We start from the raw sequence: 25875 nt of genomic DNA, 5'->3' as shown, positions 1-25875 counted from the left end.
ATAAGGAAGCACCACATCCCAGTCCTTGTGGTCGGGTAAAACGTATTTCGATAGCATGTCAGTAATGGTCCAATTAAGTTGCTCAGTAAGGCTGTTGGTCTGGGGATGGTAGGAGGTAGCCAGCTTGTGCTTGGTAAAATATGAACGTAGGATATCTGCGATGACTTGGGAGAGGAAACTGCCGCCGCGGTTAGTAAGGAGTTGTCATGGGGCGCCATGTACTAAAACGATATCCCGGAGTAGGAAATCTGCGACGTCGGTTGCGCAGCTCATAGGAAGTGCCAGAGTGATGGCATAGCGCATCGCGGAATCAGTAGCAACAGTGATACGCCTGTTGCCGGAGGTGGACTTGGGGAAAGGGCCAAGGAGATCCAAACCCACGCAAAAGAATGGTTCAGGTGGAATGTCGATCGGCCGTAAGTACCTGGCAGAAAGCGTTGCTAGCTTTTTGCAATATTGACAGGGCTTGCAAGCAGCTACATAGCGGCGTATGGAGCGTGCGAGGCCGGGCCAGTAGAAGCGGCATCGCACGCGGTCGTAAGTGCCAGCAAACTCAAGATGTCCGGCAGTTGGGGCATCATGAAGCTCCTGAAGCACGGTTGAGCGGAGGTGTTGAGGAACGACAAGGAGAAGGGGAGGACTGTCAGGATGAAAACTGCATCGGTACAATATCCCGTCGTTGAGAACGAACCACCATAACGATGGATCAGTAGGAGCAGATTCCATTCGGTCAATGAGGGTCCTCAAAGTGACGTCATGGCGTTGCTCGTTGGTCATGTCCAAAAGCTGGGAAATGGAAAGAACACTTGCGGAAGCGTCTGTGTTGGCGTTGACGGGTGTGTGTACAGGGTAACGGGACAAACAGTCAGCGTCCTTGTGTAGGCGGCCAGACTTATACACCACCGAATAGGAATACTCTTGTAGCTGCAAAGCCCATCCTCCATGCTTCTCTGTGGGATCTTTTAAGGACGAAAGCCAACAGAGGGCGTGGTGGTCCGTTATAATAGAAAGGTCCTGCCATATAAATAGGGGCAGAATTTCGCCACTGCCCACACAACAGCCAAACATTTGCGCTCGGTAATAGAGTAGTTCCGCTCCGCAGGTGACAAAAGACGGCTAGTGCATGCGATTACATGTTCATGGCCGTGTTGAACTTGTGCCAAGACGGCACCGATTCCGTGGCCACTGGCATCGGTGCGCACCTCTGTAGGGGCTGAAGTAGCGAAGTGTCCTAGAATCGGTGGGGTGGTGAGCATGCTGGTAAGGCGAGAAAAGGCAGTGGCCTGAGAGGATCCCCATGAAAACACTTTTCATCAGATCTGTGAAAGGGCGTGGTATGGTAGCAAAATTTTTAACAATGCGGCAGAGGTAAGAGCAAAGGCCCACGAAACTTCGGACATCTTTTGCGGACCGTGGAACAGGAAACTCTTTCATGGCACGAAATTTCTCTGGATCCGGTCGGATGCCAGTCGCATTCACGACATGTCCAAGAATAGTAATCTCACGATGGCCAAAGTTACATGTCTTGGACTTGAGCTGTAGACTGGCCTTGCGAAAAACTGCAAGGACTACAAGGTATGTGCGATTGTCTGTCACCCTCAATATTGTATACGGGACAGTAACGCTGTGGGTGAGAATGATGGCAGTTATGGGAGCGGAGATGTAATCACCATCAGGAACTGGCGTAGAAGGTGACATTTCGATCTATGTCAAGACCTGTGGTGGAACATGAACAAAATCAGTCGGTCTTAGGTGAATTTCGTGTGGTGTTGGAGGAACGTTCAGTAGAGGCAGGTCAAGATGCACAGTACTTGAGGAACAATCGATGAGCGCTGAATGGGCGGAGAGGAAGTCAAGGCCTAGTATGATGTCATGGGGGCATTGGTCAAGCACAGCGAAAAGGACGACAGTATGGTGGCCGGGAATAGTCACACGTTCAGTACACATTCCGACCACGGTCACCGTGCTACTGTCGGCGATTCGTACGAACCGAGTAACGGCAGGCGTAACAATTTTCTTTAAATGGTGGCGTAGGCGGCTGGTCATAATCGATATGTGTGCTCCTGAATCTATGAGGGCTGTGATGGGTGTGCCATCAACTTGGACGTCAAGAAGGTTATGTCTCGTAAACAATGTCAAAGGAGGATCTTGCGGTGAATCCGACATTGCAGCACCACCTCGAGGTGCCACATTGCCTAGTTTTCCTGCTGGGATGGTCCTGGGTAGGTCAGCGATGGCGAGCGATGAAGCTGGGGCGGACGTGGCTGGCAACGTTGAGGCAAGGGCGAGCGAGCAGAGCGGCGAGTTGAGGTAGTGGCGTCAGAAGCGTCGTAGAAGCGACGGGCTGAGAAACTTTGGCGCGAACTTGAATTCTGGAAGGTGTTTCGAGGAGGGGACTGCCAACGGCTCCGGCAGTGGTGGAAAACGTGACCGATTCGGCCGCAGCAGAAACAGATCGGCCTTTCGTCAGCTGTACACCAGTCTGATGGATTCCTGGTAGTGTAGGGATAATGGACACTGTGAGGTAGACTGCGATAGGACCGAGGCATAGCAGCAGAGAGGGTGGCAGGGCAACTCAAGGAGCAGGTGCTGGGAAGACCCACATTAGCAATTTCCTAGCGAACCACAGACTGGATCAGCGATATCCTCTCAGCAGTGTTGTTCCAAGACGTCTGTTGAGGCGAGGCAGAAAACGCTGCTTCGAGTTCGCGGTGTACAATTCGGGTCATGTTTTCGCTTGGTGGTGGCGAGCTAATTGGTCGGTGGAGTCGGCACATGAAGAAGTCGCTGCAGTATTTGGAAGTCATGTAAACTGATTGTATATGCGGCAACTATTTGCCTGCTCGAAACGGCATTCCTTCATGATGGCATCAACAGTCTATAAGTTTCTAAAGACCAGAAGGTTGAATGCATCGTCCGCAATGCCTTTGATAATGTACCCAACCTTGTCTGCCTCTGTGTCGATTTTATGACAGAGGGCTAGGACGTTCTGAATGTAGGAGACGTACAACTTGGTAGCAGTTTGGACACGCATGGTGAGTTGTTGCTTGGCGGCAAGTTGTTGCTTGGTGGCAAGTTGTCGACCAGTCGGATTGCCAAAAATGTCAGACAGCTCTTCTTTGAACAAGTCCCAGCTGGTTAGCTCTTCCTCATGTGTGTAAAACCATGTTTGTGGTCTTCCATCGAGGTAGAACACGACATTGGACAGCATTATGGTCGGATCCCATCTGCTCACCTTGCCGACGCGCTCATACATCTTCAACCATTCTTCTACATCAACACCACCGAGGCCGGTGAACTTGTCAGGGTCTTATGGCTGAGGTAGAGCAACGTACTGGGCATGCGTAGTCGGTATTGCAGCTGCAGATGCGGTGCCTTCTACTGGAAGCCTGGTCCGCTGCGGAGCTCCATGGCGAAGACGCGTACCCTGCACCTCCACCAAAATGTCACGGGTATAAAACTATTTACACAATGTATTTAGAAGGCGTATGTAAAACATCAGCTGAGGATCCCGAGAAGCTGTTTCCACTTCGTTGTCTTCATTGTCGATGACCTTGTCCTCTTTTTTCCACCGTAACAATATGTATGAATTTATACCGAGTTCAACTGCAAGGCTAGAAACAGCAGTGCTTGACACAGCTTGAAACCTTGTATTTTGAGGAGAAATTTTGGATGGTCTTGCTAAAAATAAACTTGTGAGGGAGCCTGACTATGAGTGGATGCGTTTGCCAATAACAGCGAATGGTGATTATGACTTGTACGTAAAACGAGCACTCAGGTTTTTTTCCTTTTGTCTCTGTAGAAGTGGAACGCTTGGACTTTAAGAATACCATAAACTTAAGGGAGAAAAGACTAAGGTTAAGCGAGCAGCCACTTGAGATGTTCTTGACAATTTACTCAATGGTAGAGAATAAAACAGCATCTTGTTTTGGTGGCCAGAGCATGATAAACATTGTAACGGCAATAAAAACAAACAATCTATTTTGGTGCTCTGTGCACTGTCCCAGAATGTGTCCAGATTTCTTGGCGATTTATATCCAGATTTTAGATGTACTGGAACAATTCCACAACATCAGTGCGAACTCGTGCCATTAGCAATGCTGCAAGATTGTGTGTCTAGCATCCTTCTAATATGTCATCGGCTTAATCTTCCTGTCTCCCTGTGCAGAGTAGCAGGCTAGAGCACACTAGCTCAGGTTGGCTGCTGTATAGTGATGTTTCTGTCCAGTTTTTGCCAACTCTAGTCATGTCTGTGATGCACACGTTTCAAGATTATCAGCACCCCAATGTCTGCTCATTTTGGCTGCCAAGACCTTGCAAAGGAAATCTAAGCAAGAACCAGAACATGACAAAAAGGTGCGTGCAGGGAATTGCAGTTATTCCTTATTTGCACTGCATGTACCACTTGCTTAAAGGCCAGAAAACAGGTGTCGTTCTTTCTGCTTCCCATAAACTGCCAGAATTGTGCAATATCACTGAACCAGTGAAAAAAGAAAATAGGGATTGTAATGTTAAACATAGGAACTATTGGGTTGACTGTTGTAGGATAGTCATTTATGATATTCTTGTATCTTGTGGTTATATTGAGCAAACCAGCGGATGACTTGGAGACAGTAAATGGAAACAATAAATCAGTTTAGACATATAAAGTATTCTTTAAAGACTCTTTTTTATTCATTTTATGTAGGAAGTGGATTAACATGACAAAATTAAGCTGGCGATATTAATTTTAAATGCTGTGCCGTAATGTTAGTGCAACATCACAAATTTCAAGGTATTTTTTTTTGCAGGCTCACTCATTAGCTAGAATACAATGTAGTCCATCTTTACTGAAAAAATTAACTAGGTTCGAGCATCGATGCTGTCAACATCTGCGACACTACAACAAGCTAGTGCAGGAACTACAAGGCAGCATTGCCACCAGTCTTGGTATTTGCATCCTTTCCAATTTTCTTCTTTTCTCATGACAAGAGTGCCTTCTCTTTTAAATTGCAGGAGCGTAATTTACAAATACTGTTGAAATAAGCTTTCTCTTTAGTGTCACCTGCAAGCGCATACACTGAAGGAAGAATTACACTGTACCATTATGGCACCATCTTCCGAAACACAGAAATGAGTGCACCAGGCTTATTAGAAGCTGCAGCTATAGTAAAGGGGAGAGGGGTGGGTTGAAAGTAAACAATATATTACTATGCATGATAAGGCATACTTAGAATCTTCATGAGGTTGTGCACCCACCTTGATTGTCATTAGTTTTTTATAAAGTGTTTAACAGACTTACAATTGATAGGTGGCAGTTACATGGCTTCTTGATTAGGGAATGTGTGTGTGTGCACATGTACATCTGTTGCTTTCGAGAATGATAGTCAATTGGAAGTTGAATTGACTTCGTCCCCCTTCTTGTCTTTGTCTGTTGTTCCTTTTCTTGGTGTGTGTGTGTGTGCGTGCGTGCTGTGAAGTTAAAATCATGTACCACCAACTAGCCCAGTCTCATACCTTGGCTAAGATTACTTTGCTATTTGTGCTAATGCACCTTGAAGTCTCATGCAATAGGGACGTTCATGGCAACGGCAGCAGTTTATTTATTTATTATACATACTTTCAAGGCCCGAAGGCACTACAGAAAGAAGTGGTAACAAAGCAAAAAAAAATTTTTTTTTCATTTATATGAAGAAAAAATGTTAAGCGATTGCACGGTAGATTGCTGTTCTGAATCAAGATGCGACTGGGATGTGAATGACAAAAAGAAAGATTACTCAATTGCAAGAATCTCGCAGCTTGAATATCTTCGGCACGTATGTGCATCCGTGGGGGAGGGCGGGATGCAGTCTTTCTTCGTTTTTTTTTTTTTTTTTGTTCCCGTACCTGTGATGAATGCGCTATTATTTTTCTGTCGTATAACAATGCTCCCCTCGGCTCCACCTCGTTGCGTATATCTTTCACGATATATTACCGAAGAAAGTATCGTAACGCATGCATCATGCTCAAACGAGCCTGCTAATGCAGCAGCAAGCTTCCACATTTGAAATGCGCATAGCACGCATAGGCACGCTACCTACCCCATCTCGTGTATTGCCAGCTAGTTCCGATGAAAGGCAACGACGGCTTGGGCCCAGGAATCTGGTCGAAGGGTTTTGCATATGCAGGCACCGCTGTCTGGCCTTCCTTGGACGCGGCGGCGCCGAGCGACACGGACTCCGAGGCGACGCTCCGCGCTAGAGCTCGTGCGGCTTGCTTCATCTCCTCAGTGCACAGACCGTGCGCGCAGTATGCAGAGCTTGCGGCCAAAATGAGAGCTGCGCTCAGCGCGGCCGAACAACAAACGAGCGCGCACGCCCGTGGCGAGTTTGTTTCTCGCGCCCAGCGCCCGACTAAAACCAATACGCGCCCTCGTCGGCGATGACAGCGCGGGTTAGGGAAGAAGCAGGCGAAAAAAAAGAACGAAAGGAAAGAAGGGAGGCGCGAGAGAGCGTGCTGCCGAACGTGACGCGACTACGATAATGACGCGCCTGCTCACCTGCTGCCGAGCGCACTTCCTAGTAGTACTCACAACCGGCGGCTGCCCCTCGGCTGCTGTCGCCGGCGGGCGGCCGTTGTTGGCGGGCTGTGCGCCCCTTATCGCCTATCGGTTGCTCGCCCGCGCTGTCATCGCCCACTCGCGCACACCGGCGCCGATGCGGCGGCCGTATCACTCGGGGCGCCGTATTCCTTCGCGCGTCGCACGTAGCGTCGTCACCGCACTGCGAGAAGAGCGCGTGCGCTGCTGCGGGAGGGCGGAAGCGAACGCCGGTGCGCCGACCGAGGCACCATTTTCGCCCGCACTGGCCAGTGACCTCTGGCCGGCGAGCTCAAGGCCGAGGGCAAAGGTCACTGAACAGAACCGCGCTTGATAGGCTTTCACTACGGCGTGGCGAAGTTCTCATTCTGGAAAGCGCTACTGCACTTTGGTTGTCGAGATGATGTGAAATGCTCGACTTGTGATGCCCGTGTATTGACTAGTGTGTCTTCATAGCGCGTGCGCCTCCGTCCGCTTGCACAGCCAAGCAAAACTTTTGTGCTGCATTGAACCACTACGATCACAGAATACTGAAGCACCCTGCACATCCAAAGTGGTGCAAAGCAAGAGCATTACACGGACGGTGTTTCTGTGGCACTTGTTGGCTGCTTCCCAAAGCATGCATATTGAAGTGGACCAGGGGAACCGGTATATAGCCGTTAGTCTGCTGCAAGACCTCGGATAATGTATTGCGGGGCTCTGTGTAGGTGCCCTTGTCCACATGGGAGGTCTGTTCTATTCAGAAAAGGTGCGGGCAATGCCGGTTGTGGTGTGCTGGGCTGTACCCATTCACTGCAAGCTTCAAGGGTGCACTGCAGTGGCAACTTGCCTTGCACCCCATGCAATAGAGGACAGGGGTGAACCGCAGTACCTTGGGCAGTCGAGGGCCCATCTGCAGAAGGTTCAAAAGGAGCCTGGTCGGATTGAGCAGACCTAATGCTTGTTTGACTCTGGAAAGGTGTGGCACTCGCACGCTTCAAGGTTGCATGTGTTACAAGTGAGCATCATCAGGGAAGTTTGGCAGCTTGCTCCAGCCATAATAAGGTCCTTATAACTGCAGAAATATATCACCTGACAAAAAGGTAGGGCAACAATACTTTAGAGGTTCCTTATCGGGGCTACTTATCTCACCTGACACCATTCAGTGTCATCAGAGATTAGCTTTTAAGAGGAAGCTTTACCTTGGGAGCTCCTATCCAAGCACATGACAACAGAGAAATTGCATTGTTCACCATCCACTGAGAAAATTGTGATTAGGTTTGTTGCAATTAAATGACTGAAGAGCAGATCATTGATGCCATCAAATGTTCTATTGGCAAAAATTGCATTTTCTTTTAATCAAGCACAGATTTTAAAGCCCTAACTCAGCAGCAAGCAGCAATATCATTTCTGTAAACTACATCTATTTGGACCTCTAAAGTGAACAAAATTGGTATAATTTACATCACTATACGTGATACAAATAATTTGTGAACAGGACTTTTGCAACACTTGTGGAGATAATGGAATAACTTCACGTAACCTGTTAGTGATTCCACTTCGCGACCTCTTCCTGTATATAGGTGGCAAATGTATTGTTTCACAGTGTATATTGAATAAACTTCTTACTAATGCATCATATTTAGACAATCTAAGCCAATAAAATGACAGAATTTCAATGTGTTTTTGATGCAGAGTAACAGGGTTGTGAATCTCATGCTTCCATTTATTTTAAAAGCTTCCTGTGCTGTGCCAATTTTTTATAAAAAATATGTGATGCTGTAATGAAGTCTGCAAATTTAGCTTCCTCTCTAAATGCAACAAACCTGAAATTTGTCTTGTGGTTACCTGATGAGATTATGCCTCTGCACATGCATTTGAATACAGAAATTGGAGTTGGTGCCAAGCCAAAGCCTGTAAGCCTTGTCTGTTAATGCACTAAGGTCTGTGCTATACAGTACAGAATACCAGTTCTGTTTCTGTCAAGTGCAAGCCTAAAATTTAGCACATGGAATGGCAGTGTTCTATGCTTCCAAGGTTGCTTGTGAGCTTGAGCACCTTGCGCTTTGTGGACGTGGTTGTAAGTCGTAAGGTTGACATTAGTTAGAAATCGCACTATTTACTTCACTGCTGCTCCCAAGTGCTTTGAACATACTAGTTGGTTTGTAAAGCAAATCTTTCTCGGCCTACTCCTCCAGCTTTGCCATGGCTACTGTCTGCTGAGTCAGTATCTTGGTGGATATGTTTCTAGATATAGATATGAAGTTTACATGTGAGTGATATGCTAGTCCTGGCGAGTGCGCTTACATATAACATTGGTGTCAAACGGCGCACTTTTGGTCGTGATCAAGCCCGATCCGGATCGAATGTCTCTGTCATGATTGGCTCCTTTGCTGAAGCTGCACGAAGAATCCAATCACATTCGTGAATTTCAATCTGGTTTGGGCTTCATTGCGATCAAAAGTGGTCGTGCGACACCGGTATAACTCTTGCATGCTGACCGATGGGGTAGTGAGAGTAAGCACACCTCCCTTCTGCAAAACAAAAAGATTAATTTCTACACAAAACCTGAACAAATAATGTCAGCTCATAGGTATCTCTAAAGCACATAAACCTGTTAATGGAATGACATATTCAATGGATTCTTTGATTTTCATATTGATTTATCGATTCGATACATGCCTGCTCTTTGCTAATCCTCCCAATATAGCCATGCGCCACTGACACAAGGAGCCCAGAAGATGTAACATCTGTGCCACACTTCTCTGTACACGCGCCCGTCATCACCACTGCTTCGCTCGACAAGCATCTCTTGTTGCCTTCGTGGCACTGCTGCAAAAACATCTCGCACTGTATCCAGCTGACTTGCGCTTTCATTTCATCATGGCTTGTGAATAATGCAGTGCATAAATATAATAATTGCATGAAAATAACGTTCACTTTTGTGGTGGATAAACAAAAACGTTGCATGAAGTTGCACGCTACACAGGGTAAAAATAAATGCACCATGCCACCATTAGTTGTACAGAATTTAATTAGCGGCTTAGCTTCACATAGATTCCAGATCTGCTTTTGTGTGTGTGTGTGCATGTATTCTCCGTTCCCGCGTGCAGAATTTTCAAAGCATCGTCTATGTCACATGATGTGATTCTGCCTCTCCAGGTGGATCACTTGAAGTTACCGATATTGTTACCCAATTTAGAAAGTTACACAAATAAAAATTCATGTAGAAACTCCTCTCTAGTTGTCTAAATACGTATAAGCATTGTGCCACTTACTCATCTCCATGCAGCTTGGTATAATTATCAATGTTATGGAATTTTATCCGGCCAGTGTAAACCCTTATCAACCCTCATCGATCGTTATCAACCTTATCAAACATTCTTTTATCATGTTCAATAGCAAACATGATAAGGCAAGTTTAATTAAGATATAGTTGACTATAGCACTCGAACCCACGACCATTTGTGTTAATTAAGGTGAAGTTGATTAAGGCACTCGAACCCTCAACCTTTGGTGGGAGTTGAACCCAGGACCTTTGGTGTTAAGGCTAATTTAGCGAAGCTGTTGCAAAACCAATACATTTGCTGAGGGGGTTATACAATGCTTTAATGATAGTTTGTATTCTTGTTTTGAGCTTGTTCTTTATTGAAACGTATGCTGTTCTTCGTGTTGTGTGGGTGATTCCAATGAATGTTTACACTGTTTGCTTCACTTTGCTGAGCGCTTGCAGCCTCTGCCTTACTTGGGTATGAGCCATTCATTCTTACGTGACAGACAAATTTCTCGTTGGATATGCACAGACAATGCTTAAGAATTTAGAATTTGCTTGGAAGTTGGATGGCAATATAGACATATTCCTATGATAAAAATCCTAAGATTAGCACCAGTTTCGAGATATCAGTTTTAAAAATGCACAGTTAAATAGTATCACATTGTCATTTGTGGGAAATGGCAGAACTCAGTTGCTTTATAATGATACACCAAAAAGGCAACCTTGAAGGTGCTAAACTGTGAGTAACTTACTGGAGTGAAAACAGTTTGAACAAGCTGCTTCTATTAGAGTAACCCTGATGACAATGAACTAGAGAAGCCATAGCAAGGACACACACCTCTTCATTGCCTAGCTGCTTGCCAGTGTCTCAGAAGCCAGTGGCACCTGTGCATGGCGTTTTGCACCAGCTGGTGTGCTGCTGAGGTGTGAACAAGCACACAGTGCCTATAGGGATTGAAACAAGGCCCTAAAGCTCATGCGATGTGTTGTTGGCTAGGCCAACAGGTGGACAACCATCCAGAATAGAAAGCAAAAAAAAAAAAAACTGATTTTTTATTCTCCTTAGCGCATGCCTCGAGGAGCCCAAGCATGGCGCCGGAGCGTGGCCAAGTAGAGCTGCAGCCAAGAAAGACGAAGGAGCCACTATGTGGCTAATTAGGGACTAGACTCGGTGGAAACTGTTGCACATGCCCGCACATTTTGAAGGCTGATATCTTGAAACTGGTGTGAGTATCAAGATTCCTGCAAATGGAAATGACTTCAGCTTCAATTAATAAAATTTTGGGATTTAATGTCCCGAAATTGCACAGTGTGCGTATGATGGGCGCTGTAGTGGAGGACTCCGAATTAATTTTGGCCACCTTGGTTTCTTGGACGCGCACCGAAAGCACATTAAATGAGTGCTTTTGCATTTGGTCCCCATTGGAAGGAGGCTGCTGCAGCTGGGAATCAAACCTGCAACCTCTTGCATCGCCAAAGCCACTGGGTGCCATGGCAGGTAGCAGAGTTGAGCAGTATCAAAGATACATGAAAGAAAAGAAATGTCATCTACTCGAATGTACACGAAGCTACAAAGGAAATTCCATATGGGCTTCCCAAAAAGAACACTTAGCTGTTGAGCAAAAATTTGTCCTGGTCTGAGATTTGAACCCAGGACCAACTCCTTTCTGATGCAGTCACTCTACCATTCGAGCTAACTAGGAGGCCAGCAGATTGCAGTGCAAGGGCAACTTAATAACTCGAAGCACAGGGACACTGAATGTCAGAAATCAGTTCTGTGGAATCCCGCAAGGTGGAGGAAGAATTATGAAAGGGAAAAATTGACAACCACTTGAATGTAGCATGAAGCTACAAAGGAAATCCTTTCTGAGAAATCTGTATGGGTTTCCTTTGTAGCTTCAAGCTACATTTGGGTAAATGTCAATTTTTCCATTTCATGATTCTTTCTCCACCTTCCGGGATTTTGCAGAACTGATTTGCCATATTGATGATACGTGTATCTTAGATACTCCCTTAAGATACTCCTTGGGCATCTTGCATCTTTATTTTTGATACTTCATGCAAAGTATCGTGTGCAGTGAAATCTCGATATGATCTTCAAGGGAACCGGAAATATAAACACATCATCCGTAAATTGTATTATCCAAATAGAACTCAAGAAAGTATGAAAATAGGTGTACAGTGTGACTAACCCAATAGCAAGGGTTCCAGTGGCGTCAAGTGATGCTGCTCTGCATAACATGTTTGGCGGAGGAGCATAACTCGATGCCTTACAAACCACGACCAATGCACTTTTATCCCACAACATTGAAATAGCTTGTCAGTTAGCACTGAACTTTTTTCTCTTCAATATCCGTAAAAAAATGAAACTGCCGTTTCCTCACTCAGCTGAGCAGCTCCGCACCACCAGTCGGTGTAGCCGTACTGCTGCAGCGGCGTTTTACTATGTGCGTCTTTTTTTCCAGTGTGGCTGGGGCTTAACATGTTGTTCATGAGTCGGTGGAATGTTGTTTAAGCAAGAACACTGGTATATAAAGCAATAGTTCTATAAATACCAGCAAAAGCCCACTTCCGTAGTCGTATTATCCAATTTCAGGTGAAATCGCAGTCGCAATAAGTGTATGAAAATGCATTGCTCCTATGGGACATTAGCCGAGAAAACAAAATAAAGATATGCAATGTCTTGAAAAACGTATTACGCAGAATTGTATAAACCAGATTACACTGTATCTGAAGATGCAAGAGGCACTTCTAACAAAATTAGCAAACACAGCCACAGAGGAAAGCAATTCACACAATTTAAAGTTTATTATAAGAGATGGGACTTCGATGCTAATATTTTAAAAATAACCAAACACGATTGAAAAAATCTGATACTGTGCTGCATAAGTATTAGCCAATTAGTAAAATTGTAGTATATAACTTTTTAATTTTATATTCATTAGGCGAAATCTTGCAACTGCAGAATGGAAGGCAAGAGAGTGCTCATAGTATACCCTTTTGCTGGAAACTTTGTGCTTAGAACCACTTTTGAGAAATATGTTCTCAGCCTGTGTCGTGAAATGCATTCCTGTACCAGCTAACAGTTCTGCACACATTCTGCACAGCACAAAACAAATAATCTGCAACTGCAGCGTGCATCTTTTCATATTTTGACAACTTTGATTACACTTTACCATTGCTGGCACAGTCACTGATAAACGCCCCCAAAGATATTCTGTAATAGAATTCAAAGTTGCAAAAGCAGGCACTAAATGTCATTGGTCATTCCAGTTAAGAATGAGTATTCATCAATGTGCATGCAACGTCCAGGAACTCCCCCCCCCCCCCCCCCCCCAATTGACACAATACTGTTTCTTTAATTTGGGGAACACCAGGCAACAGGTGCAGTTGCATAGTAAAATCGAGTGAATGCAACGGATGGTGAATCGAGTCAGGTGTGTGCCACTTCTGTAATGTCAAATAATGATGTAGCTTGCCTAGGGACTTGTCAGCATCAGTCTTCGACAAAGGTAGAGAAGCAAGATTTGTTCCTTTTCTATCATCTTCATTGGCGAGGTCATTGCTAGAGGTACTGCAATGACCCTGCAACCACTGAAACATGATGTTGTGTCTTTTCGTTGTTCACAGGATTCGCAACGAACGGGTGACAAAAGGCATTGTGGGGCCGTTGTCTAGTGGCAGACTATTGCCTACTGATTAGCTGGTTGTTGGTTAATATAGTCAGCGGCACTTTCGAGCGCAATAAGCTCCAAGCTCGTCAATGCTGTCTTGTGAGGAATGTTGTAGCTGATGCTGATTGATCGTGATGGAATAACCACAGCACCGGTTAGAGAACCCATAAATGGGTTCGAACAGCAATGCTCGGTGCTTTGAATTATCATGACTTCCTTCTTATTGGTGTCACTTTCTTGCTGTTCAATACAGTGCCCTAACTAGTTACCACTCCATCACCCCTATTTACTATGTTCTGCCACCTCGGTCTAACACCCTTTCCTCTGCTGCTGTCGACACTCTCATAAACATTTTATTTACTGGCTAGTTCCATGACACATTTGCACATTTTGCCGTCTGTGATTTAATGTTCTCGAAGGTTCCCAACATTTTCCCATCTTTATCCAGAGCCCCCTCACAAGAATGTGAAAGACAAATTTGCTTCCAAATACAGGCGACCGCCGAAATCTCCGCACTGTTTGTGAGCATACTATGTGGATATTTTCTACCGAAGACCTAAGCATGGCTAATGACAGTCAGTATGTTCTTTTAAATTGAACATTATCTGCTGTTACATGATTTACTGTTTCTTCATCTGGTAGTGCAAATTCAAATCAAATGCATGCTTTGCAAGGCCATTATCAGCAGCACGTACTGCTCCATGTCCAAATTTAAAATTCATTTATAATGATGCGCATTTTGAACATTAGTACAAGCTTGCAAAGCTGCTGTCATGATGATAATGAAGCTTTTGGCATCTCATTTGAGGTGGCATATCTTACCAAGTTCATTCTTATAACTTTCTGGTGTTTCTATGTCTTTAAGTACCTTGATACCTTATGGTACATTTGCTGCAGTAAAAAAAAAAATACATAGCACGGCGTATGGTTTACAGAAATTGTTATGTCCGTAGAACATGCATAATATATTCAATGCATAATATGCAGATTATGCACTGAAGCATTTGCTGTGACATATTTACTTGCACTAACAAGGCTAGCGGAAAAGAAAAAGTGGGACAGGACAGAGCGCTAGACTTCTGCTGACAAGCTTTATTCAGAACAAACATGCAAGCTTTGCTCAAATAAATGCACGAACAGAAGCATAAACGAATGTGCCATGTAGAAGAAAAAGTGCGCAACGAAGCCAATATGCACCCACAGCAAGCCATTACAAAACATTCATCAGGTTCTTCTCAAGGTACAACACTTCTTTATCAATAAGTGCCAGTACTCACCTATGGGGCAGAAACCTGGAGGCTTACGAAAAGGGTTCTAGTTAAATTGAGGATGACGCAATGAGCTTTGGAAAGAAGACTGATGGGTGTAACGTTAAGGGATAAGAAAAGAGCAGGTTGGGTGAGGGAACAAACGCAAGTTAATGACATCTTAGTTGAAATCAAGAAAAAGAAATGGGCATGGGCAGGACACGTAATGAGGAGAGAAGATAACTGATGGGTATTAGGAGAAGGATTCCAAGAGAAGGGAAGCGTAGCAGGGGACGGTAGAAAGTTAGGTGGGCGGATGAGGGACAACATGGCCATAATCAGCACATGACTGGGGTAGTTGGAGAAGTATGGGAGAGGCATTTGCCCTGCAGTGGGCGTAGCCAGGCTGATGATGATAGTGATGCCAGTGACACAGCGCTTCTACATTCATCAGCAGCTTTTGAAATGCAATGCGCCTCAAATATTTCCCTATCTAACTGCCTGGCGAACCGCCTGAGCACTTGCATGTTATGAAAACACAAGGGGCATTTATGCGTACACCGACAAAAGTGGTCAGCCAAGTGGCCAGCGCCTAGCAGAGCGTTTACAGCACTCCGGTGCTCCCTAAGCCAGTCATTCAGGCAGCCGCCTGTTTGTCCAGTATAGCACTGCGTTTATTTGACCATACAGTGGTTTCTTGCTTGTTTTTTCTGAATAAAGCTTGTCAAGTCTAGCGCTTTGTCCTGTCCCACCTTTTTTTCCCCTTAGACTTGTTAGCGCTAGTAACTATGTTACAATAAATGCATCAACAGCAACTGGCCCAACTTTCTGCGTTAACCCTTTCAGGATCAATGACGTAAATATACGGCAGTGCAAAAAAGTCCAAAATAGTTGATGCTGTATATTTACAGTGCCGTCTGTATGTTTAAAAAGCGCACCAATTTCCTTTTTCTTTCTTGGCATGTGCTGTCGCTATGTGGGAATACAGGGAATTTTTTTCTCGCGCCTCCCTCTCTCGGTTTTCGTTACATAGTTTGTGTTAGAGCTAGTTTGCTCCGGCTCATCTATACACTACCGCTCATGCATTGGTGCGCGCGCGGCGGGCAGGCAGCGGTTTGGGTTTAGTTCCGCGGGTGGTTTTGGATTCTTGCACTCGCAAAACTGAAGGCTATCTTGTTACTAATCGCTCAAAGGGCGACCACCTGTTTCTCGCTCATTTAGTGCTCACAGGGGTGCACATAGGAGAGATGCCGCCATGCATGCTTTTCCTTTTCTTGGAGACTCACGAAAACTAATTGCCTCTGGTTGGCGATAAGACAAAGATTAGCGGAAGTTTGTCACACCTTTTGCTTTTTTGACTGGCACAGGACCACACAGATTCCTTGAGTGCATTCACCTACGCAGTTCGATAACGCTATGGACGTAAATATTAGTGCAAGAGCAGGAACATTTGACATTAGTGAAATCTTTTTGTGTGTGCATTTTCTGAGCCTTGAGCTATGTGTATAACAATGCATCAAATTTTAAATTCTTATAAGTTCATTTACTTTCTTTATTGTTGTTATACATGAATAAACAGTACATATGTACCAACACAAAATATTTTTTTCTCACTTTAAGGTCACCCTAGAACAATTACGGTACATTCTTTTCGAAATAGGTCCCTTAGAAGAATTGGAATCTGCAATAAAATAAAAAAAAATCGACCCGGGGCGGTCGTATGTGGTGAAAAAAATCGACCCTGAAAGGGCACTTGTACGTGTTCGCAATTGTTTGGGACAATTGCGAACACGTACAAATGAGCACGTAGCAAACTAACACACTGACCCACTTTATAATTGGACCATAAAGGTGTGCATCGTTGCGAGTGCAAAGGTGGCGGGACAAATATTGATGATTGTGCAGCGTATCTGCGTTGGTCTAATGGAAGCCTGGCTGACCGCATAGACTGTTGCAGAATAGTGACATAATATAGCATTGTAATACATAGTTAGAGTGTATAAAGAAGAATATGTTAGTAGAGGAAATTTAAAAGGAACGAGGTCTGTGGGTGGGAGATAAGAAATTTTAAAGTAAAGGCCTGCAAACTGGCAGCAGTCCTGTAGGGGTGCTTTAATGAGGAAACTAATATTGTGAAGTATCTTAAGTTACAAATGGCAATTATCGTATCAGATACATTCAGTTTGCTAGTATTTTCCATACACATTAATTATCAGCTCAGTATCTTGTATCTGTACCGTGATGTACTTGCAAAGTATCTTTGCCTAGCCCTCGCAGGTAGCCTTCTGTTCAACAATTTCTACATTGTCCTGGAGCAAATACTTAAAAGTTATTAGTGAAATCTTGTCAATCAGTTAACTAAACATTGTGTTTATGTATGCTGTAATGTATATCTCCAAGTAGTTCAGCCAGAGTGTACCATGGGCAATTAAAAGACAAATAGGGGGAAAGAAAAGAAACAAGTGCAGTACAGTTGTGACCCTCCCCCCCTCTTCCCTTCTTATTTAGTTTATGCCCCTCAATTGCTAACTAGTCTACTATGGCAGCTGAGAAAGGTGACAACACAAATTTCAGCTCTTTTTCCAGATTTATTGTAAATTCACAATTACACAGCATAGCTCAAATGGCACGCTTACACTAACATTTAGCAGGGGTAGAAATAAAAAGCAAGAGTGTCTCTGCGTGGCTTGTCATGTTTCAGGGACCAGATTCACGTGGCAAGCAGAATGACACAAACACAAGGCTGTGGGGCTTGATGCACCAGCTCCCTGAACAGCGGGATAATGCAGACGTGAAGTGCCACACAGCTGCTGATGTTTCTTTGACAGAAGCGACATCAAACATGTCAGTGTACAAACGCCTTGCAGTGAAAAAGTGCAAACCTATAGGTGTGGTAAATGCTCTCACATGGGAGGAAACACAGGGTTTCTATATACAAGAGGTCCTCACAAATTCTGCATATATAAAATCGGTTTGGCAGTAGCATTGTATGATATATATATATATATATATATATATATACACACTATATGTGTGTATGTGTGTGCATGCATGTATGTGAGAGACTGTGCAGGAAAGAGTAAAACATGCCACACACATCTTTATCTTTGTTCAGACTAGAATGTTTCATACTTGTACTTGCATCACAGTTTTTAACAAGTCATCACTTGCACTACAATTGGAGACAATGGTGTGTTATTCCTGTAGGAATTCAAAACATTGTACATACGAACTTGGTTAGTGGCCTGAAAGCTTAGTAGTGCTCATTCTTAACAACAAGAACTGAGCTAGTTTAAAACTAGTTTTTGGTTTGTTTGAAACAAGTAGCAAGGACACGACACATGCACCTACCACGAAAAAGAAAAGGCAGCTGAATAATGTTACAATGCTCCCTACTGCAAAGCTCCAAGATCTGAAATTTGTATTCATGGCCCTGCCTCACGGAGTGACCAATGGCATTCAGACTACTAATAATACGAATTTCAGAGCTCACAGTTCGACATAGAGCTTACAATGAACTACACCCACTGTGTAGAAAGAAGTACATCAAACCATTACTACAGCTGTTTTTCCTTCTGCCTTTCTGCAACTTCTAAATGTTTTCTGAAGCAATAGGAGGATGAATAAAAAATATTTTCAACATGTTCAAACAGCACTGTTTGCATGCAACCTTCCAAAGTACAATTGCACAAGTGTCACTGTTTAGTTCAACAAATATGCTGGCTGTAAATAGTCGAGTAAAAGCGCACCGATAAAAGTGTGAGCTGATTGACAGTGCTAAGAAAATAGAAAAAAAAAAGCAAGAATTCTTTTTAAGTTGTAAAGGAAGCATAGAGAGAATAAAACCTCGAAAAAATGTAAGAATGACACTCTTGTAACCGACATTGACTTCTTTTGTTGAAAACCACAACTTTATGGGCCCAAGAAGCTGATGTAAAACAGGCCCGAAATTGGTCTTGCATGCTGATTTAAGTTATATGCCAGCTGCCACAACCACTTAATTATAGCAACACATGCTGACTGTTAGCTAAAGGATGAATGCACTAAACTCTGTTGTAGAAAGTGGAACAATACTTTTACGTGCAAGTTTAGGAAGGCAGTGAAGGTGACAAAAAAAGGGGGAGCCAGGCACGAAAGTAGAATAAAGAGCACACAATATTGCCACAATACCTAGTTCTCTGGAAACACCCTGTACAGGTATCTGACTAACCATCATGTCCTTGAGCAGTTTATATTTATAGTACCGCTATAATAAAATGTTCTTCTATGCTACTTTTTATCCCAGCACTATGTACATTATGCTTTGTTCTTTGTTACTATTCTTAAATGTTGTGTGCTGTTGGCACAGAAACATGCGCTATTTTATGCAACATATGAGCAGAAGCTGTTTGTATAACACGGTGAGGTTGTGGCTAGCGCTAGCCCAGTTTCATTATTACCATTACTGTATCAAAGACTACTGTGAGTACAACATATTTTTCCTACATAAGGAACTGAACTCAATATGGCAGAGACTGTGAAAACTGCTTATTTATCAGAAGATACCTCCAACTGCAGGATACAAAGTGTCCATGTAATTTTTCAAGACAAATGCTTCCTAGCAATTTCTGTTATAAAATTATTGAGGAAATTTTCATGAAGGCAGAACATGCAATTTTCAAAGTATGCACACTTTGAAACTGATGTTCTTCCTTTTAACCATTGGCATTGTTGCTATAGATGCTCTTAACATTACACAAGCCAGATAGCAAATGTGTCGTGATTTCAAGACATATAACAACCTAAAAACATGTATTGAAAACATGTAACAGTTTAAAAAGACTGAAAATGGTTTTTTGTAATTACAAATGCAATATATAAGCCAAATGAATTGTGCAATAAGAGTTGGTCATTTCACAAAATCTCCATCAACTGTGACAGATAACAGGAAAGCCTGCAGAAGGGCAAAGCAAAGCCATTTCATAACTTACTACTTTGGATCACATGTTCAGCCGCAAAAGTTTGTATGTGTAATGACAAATACTACACAATGCATATGGAAGACATTAAATAGTAAAGTCGGCATATTTGTTTTGGCTTTTCACGAAAGAGGCAAAGATGCCACTTGCAGTTCAAGCTAAATTGAAACACACCTTACAACATACGGCCGGTAGCAAAAGTTTGCAGATAAAGCCAGTGTTTTACAAACAACCCCCATGCCTTTTTATAGATGTAACAGCTGCTGTTGAGAAGAGAGCTTGTGGACAGAAGTGTATTTCTTGGTGCTTACAGGGATGTCTGCACTTCCACACTGCCTGACTGTTCTGTATTTTTGCTGTTGCACGAATCATGTTGTGGCAGATGGCACAATGTGTTTCTGACTTGGCAGCAACACTACAGCTGGAAGAGGCAAGGAGCTTATATGCTGCTGGGTTGATACTGCTTCGTGCAACGAGCTCCAGAAACACACTGTGCTGGCTGCTGAAGTGAAGGCTTCACTGTAACAATACAAAAACAGCCAAGTTGTGGGAAATAATTGACATGCTTGTTAGCACAAAAGAAAGCACTTCCATAAAAGCTCAGCTTTTGACAGCAGAAGGCACAGAGGTGCAAGCACTTGCAGGGTCCTCAACCTTGTGCCGTAATGGACTGTGCAGTGTGTGTGCTTTGCCACACTCCGTAGCAGCTGTGCCTATGGCATGGGCAGAGGCCAACTCCTTGTTTCTTGTGTGACCCCAACTTACACCACTGAATGGACTAACTGAGTGAAAGCAAAGCACTGTTAATTCTTTTTACCTGTCTCGACACGGTGGCATGTAAATGCAACTTATGTGCCTCTCACATCTTCTGGGCTGCATTAGCAGAGGAAATCGAAAACGTTGCAGTAAGTCATAAAGATATTCACAGATGTGAAGCAATTAATTCTGTACAAAGCAAATGCTTGAAATTTCTTGTACTAAAGTTGGCAACACAGCTTAAGAAGGCAGTCAAAGAAAGTGTCCATCACAAGAACAAACCTCCGAACTGAAATGGCCACACTTGGAAGTTTGAAGACCATGAGTCAACTTCAAGTTTAGAAAAGATACAGCTTACATAAGTATTGATGTGTTTATAATGTGAAAACTCTTTCACAATTACAAAAGTAGCAGAAACAAGGGCGTGCCTTTGGGATAAGATCCAGTTCATTCATTTATATAGAATTTGTTTTCCACAGTCGTTTCAGATCAAATTACTCTTTTTCTCTGTCATCGAGGCATGGACCCAGCACATTTTATTTTGTCTGGCAGATTTGAATTTACAAAACCTGGCTATGATCTGAATGCTCACTTGAAGGTTCACCTAGTTCCTCCAAAAACAATTAGTGGAATCTTCCAAACATTTCAACGAACCTGCTGAAAGAGAAAAAGCATGAAATAAGACAAAAGTGAATCAAAGCTTTTACCAGCGCATCTCTATACTGGATAATTGAAGTTACTAAAGACTATATGCAAGCACAGTTAGCCAGTGCTCCAAAGACCACAACAAAGAAGCAACAGTGCTAATCTCACTTGAGAGGCATGTGTATGCCTTTCACTAATCTGACAGCATATGAACAAAACTGGTTGGGAAAACTCCCCTGCGCTGCGGTTCCCCCTCAATCATTCCTTCCATCCATTGGTCATCCTCTGTGATCTCGCTGATGATGACAATGATTTCACCTTCACTGAATGACAGCTCGTCTTGCTGGTCGGCACAGCAGTCGTAGAGCGCACGACACCGGCGTCTTGCTTTTGTGGCGATGCGTTCACTGGGGCACTGCATTGAAAATGAGCAAGAGGCCTATTAAAAGCTATGCAAATAAAAAACTGCAGTGTAATTAGAGGCTCCTTAGACACAGCGAAGCTGCCAAGATAACATGCATGCTCTTCCACAGTACCAGATACATTCTAATGATGCCCTGTCCTGTTCAGCATTAGTTGCCTCACAGCAGAAATCAACATGCACAACAGTTCCCGCTTGCCGATTCCAGGGATCCCCAAGAACTCCTGGCCTGCTGTGCTTGATTGTAGTCCTTTATGACTAAATATCGTTCCTAACTTGTTGCACCGCTTAGGACTACACAGGACAAGCACATCCATTTTGAGCATACACAAACCTATGCTTTGAAAACTGCTTCAGTGGCAACTGCAAAGCTGTTAAATATTATATCTGAGATAATGGCCATACATTATCAACACAAGTGATTTCTTTGATTAGGCATAAATAATTAAGAACAAAACCATGAGCTGCAACTGCGTGTAACAAAGCACCACACAGCTGAATAATATCGCATAAATTATTAGGACGCAGAGCTCAATTAGCCTTTTCATTGGAGGTGGTGCCCTCTTGTGGCATGCTAAAAATTTGTCTGCTTGGCAAGTGGTGGATAACAAAAACGTGCTCCAAGTTCACATTGGATGCGTTACTTTGGCGAATTCTTTTTGGTCCAAGACAGCTGTGTATATACATTCAGGAACATTTAGCTAACTTATGGCACTGTAATTGTAAATGAAGATTTTCATGTGCCTCTCATGTTCTCTAAATCAGTCGGCACGTGAGAAGTCAAGAAGCAGCAACATTTAAAACAGGTACGAGACTGTACCTTCACAAGGTAGTGCACAGCATCAGGCAGAGACATCCCAAATGGTGTTTCAAAAGATGCTACATCCACAGCAATACTGTTACGGATGAGATGGATTTATTTACAAAATGATCGACGGGGCATGGAGACGACATCGCAGGCAGTCGGGCCTTTTCTACCCCACGTGCAGCTCTTCCATCTCCTTTTCTTCGGTTCTGCCGCACAGCGTAACATCTTCCTCCGGCGTAGCTGAAGCTCGTCGAGCGAGCTAGGGATCCACATAATTGGTAGTTCTTGATTCGGGAAACCTATGATGGTAGTGCTTCAGGCGGACCACATGAACCACTTGTGTCTTCTGCGAGTGACGATTATTGGCGGTCAGTTTTGCGATCATGTAGCTGACGTCACTTAATCAGCTCAGTATCAAGAATGGACCGCTGTACGTTGAGGGGAACTTGCGATACAAGCCTTTCTTCCATAGAGGTGTCCAGAGTAACACACGATCGTCAGGAACGAAAGTGACTTGTATATGCCGGGCATCATAGCACGCCTTGGTTGAAACTTGCGAAGACGTGTTCTTAAGCGAGCGAGCTGATGTGCTTCTTCGGCATGACACAGTGTCTGTTGAATGGATGTGTCTTCATTCAGTGGTAATGGCAAAATTGTGTCCAAGAACGTTTGGGGACTGCGAGCGTACAACAAATAGAAAGGCGCATACCCGGTTATTTCATGCTTGGCAGTATTGTATGCGTACGTGACAAAGGGCAGCACGGAATCCCGATTCCTGTGATCAGCTGAGACGTACAGCGACACCATGCTGGTAAGCATGTGATTCGAGTGTTCGGTGAGGCCATTTGTTTGTGGATGGTACAGCGCTGAATGGCGATAAGTAGAACTGCAAAAGCGCAGCAGCTCTTCAATAACGTTGGCGGTGAATTGCCGTCCACAGTCACAACACATGGAGCGCCGTGACGAAGGATGACAGAATGAAGCAAAAAGCACGACACATCGGCGGCAGTAGCAGATGTAAGTGCCGCAATCTCAGTATAGCGCATCAAGTAGTCGACGCACACGATAGTCCCGTGACGACCAGTAGAGCTCTTCGGAAAGGTGCCGAGCAAATCGATACCAACTTTTTCACTGGTTGCAAAAAACCTGCAGGAGGTGTCCCCAGCTTCTTATGACATTGACAACCTGGGCAACTTGCAATGTATTTTCTTGTGCTCTTCCATAGCTTCAGCCAATAAATGCGTTGGCGTAATCGATGAAGCTTGTGAGCAAAGCCAAGGTGACCCGACGTGATGTCACCATGCATGGCTCGAAGAATAGCAGTACGCAGGCATTTGGGAATGACTAGGAGCAGGGAAGCGCCTTCGGCAGAGTAATTCTTTTTGTAAAGCAGGCCATTACACAGCGTGAAGGGCGTTGTCTGACCTAACGTGGGCGCAGCCTCCAATAGGGGTACGAGTGTAGGATCATGATGTTGTTCACGTTTAAAGGTGCAGAGGTCAGGAAACTCAATGACGCTGGTAAGATAGTCGTCAAAGTCGTCATTGTTAGCAGTGGAGTGTGGTGACGGGAGCCGAGACAAGCAGTCGGCATTGGTATGACACCGACCGCTCTTGTAGCCGACAGAAAAGGTATATTCTTGAAGGCGTAACGCCCAACGTGCCAGCCGTCCGGAAGGATCCCACAGTCCAACAAGCCAGCAAAGCAAATGATAATCTGTCACTATTTTGAAATGGCAACCGTACAAGTATGGCTGAAACTTCTGGGTGGCAAAGACTACTGCTAGGCATTCCAATTCGGTGACAGTGTAATTTCGCTCCGCTCTCGTCAGTGTGTCCGACTTCCGTACGCAATGACGTGCTGGCGCGCATGATGAAGTTGAACGAGGACGGTGTCAATGCCCACACTGCTAGCGTCAGTGTGTAGCTCAGTCATGGCCTTGCAATCAAAATGGCACAAGACAGGCCCCAAAGTTAGTAGACACTTTAGCTCCAGAATGCGTCCTCGCACTCTGTAGTCCATATGTAGGGATTGTCTTTGTGAAGGAGGCACGTAAGTGGGTGAGCAAGTTGGGCAAAGTTCTTAATAAACCGGCGGAAGTACGAACACAGGCCAAGGAAACTATGGAGGTCTTTTGCCGTCTTTCGTTGGCTAAAATCGCACACTGCAGCAATCTTTTCAGGGCCAGGTCGAATACCATCTTTGTTGACGAGAAAACCGAGCACAAGAGCCTCGCGGTCACTGAAGTGACACTTCATTGAGTTTAAAACCAGTCCAGCATTTTGTATTCGGTCCAGTACGATGCCAAGGTGCCGATTGTGCTCCTCAAGTGTTTTGCCAAAAATGATTACATCGTCGAGGTAGCACATTCAGATCTCCCATTGCAATCTGCGACGCACTGTGTCCATAAGTCTTTCAAAAATTGCTGGTGCATTGCATAAACAGAAAGGCATGACATTAAACTCGGAAGAGACCATCTGGCGTCACAAAGGCAGATGTTACGCTGCATGAAGGCAATCGAGAGCATCGCCGATGCGTGGCAGAGGGTATACATCCTTCTTTGTGGCTGCGTTAAGTCTTCGATAATGAACACAGAATCTCCAAGAACTGTCCTTTTTCTTAACTAATATCACTGGAGCTGCACAGGGACTGCAAGACTCCTGGACAACACCTTTCTGCAGCATTTCTTGAACTTGCTCAGCGATTACTTTTCGTTATGCAGGAGAGATGCAGTACAGCTTCTGGCGAATAGGTGTCACTTGGCTCGTGTTTATGTGGTGTTGCATTCACGAGTCAAGAAGCAAAAATTTCCACTCTGAAGAGGATAGCGACTTGTTCATCATGGTGGTAGAATTCCATAGAGTAGTCGCAATTTGCTGCCCTCGCGCCGGTAGAAAGGTCAACAGCGTCGATACTAACGGTCGCTTCCGAGTTGAAGGTGGCCAGCTTGAGTCCCGTCAGCAGTAAAACTTGCTCTAAAGACGCATTCACTGTCCACACGTGAGCATGACCACCTACACATTCTATAACGGATCAAGGAACCAGTACATTTTTCTTCAACATAGTATGGGAGTGCGGCTCAATTAAACCATGACAGTGGTGTGGAGGGCAATCCGTAGAAGTCACCAGAACAAATGCCGCAGTCTGAGCCGGTAAAAGGACATCGTGAGACACAGAAAATACACTCTGCTTGTCCATGCCAGATACTACTGGTTTGGATGTTATCACATGACTTCGAAGAGAAATTTCACCAGCCCCACAATTTAACATTGCACCACATTCACCAAGGAAGTCAATCCCAAGGATGATGATGTGAGTGGTGTGTTCTATAACAACAAATTCAGTTGGAAAATCTTGTCCATCCACACTCACTATAGCAAAGCAAACTCCAACGGGCCGCAGCAGTTGACCCCCAACTCCACGAAAAGTAGTTTTTTGGTCCCACGTGAACATCACTTTGTGTCCAAGATGATTTTTAAACAAAACACTCATTACCGAAACTGTAGCAGTGGTATCGACTAAGGCGTCAGTATTTAAACCATCAACACAGACACACA

General features: G+C 44.2%; 1 protein-coding gene across 3 annotated transcripts in view; it reads right to left on the bottom strand.

Moving 5' to 3' along the window:
* Nucleotides 1-25875, bottom strand: part of Asap (ArfGAP domain of ASAP) — a 221044-nt gene that overhangs the window by 43447 nt on the left and 151722 nt on the right. For all 3 annotated transcript variants that reach the window (XM_075697201.1, XM_075697202.1, XM_075697203.1), the window contains one exon: nt 21408-21504. In XM_075697201.1, coding sequence (XP_075553316.1) covers nt 21408-21504 — 97 coding nt within the window. The remainder of the gene's footprint in view (nt 1-21407; nt 21505-25875) is intronic.

The sequence above is a fragment of the Dermacentor variabilis genome, chromosome 6 (genome assembly GCF_050947875.1).
Source record: "Dermacentor variabilis isolate Ectoservices chromosome 6, ASM5094787v1, whole genome shotgun sequence".
NCBI classification, from domain to species: domain Eukaryota; kingdom Metazoa; phylum Arthropoda; class Arachnida; order Ixodida; family Ixodidae; genus Dermacentor; species Dermacentor variabilis.
This window is presented reverse-complemented; position numbering and strand designations above follow the sequence as displayed.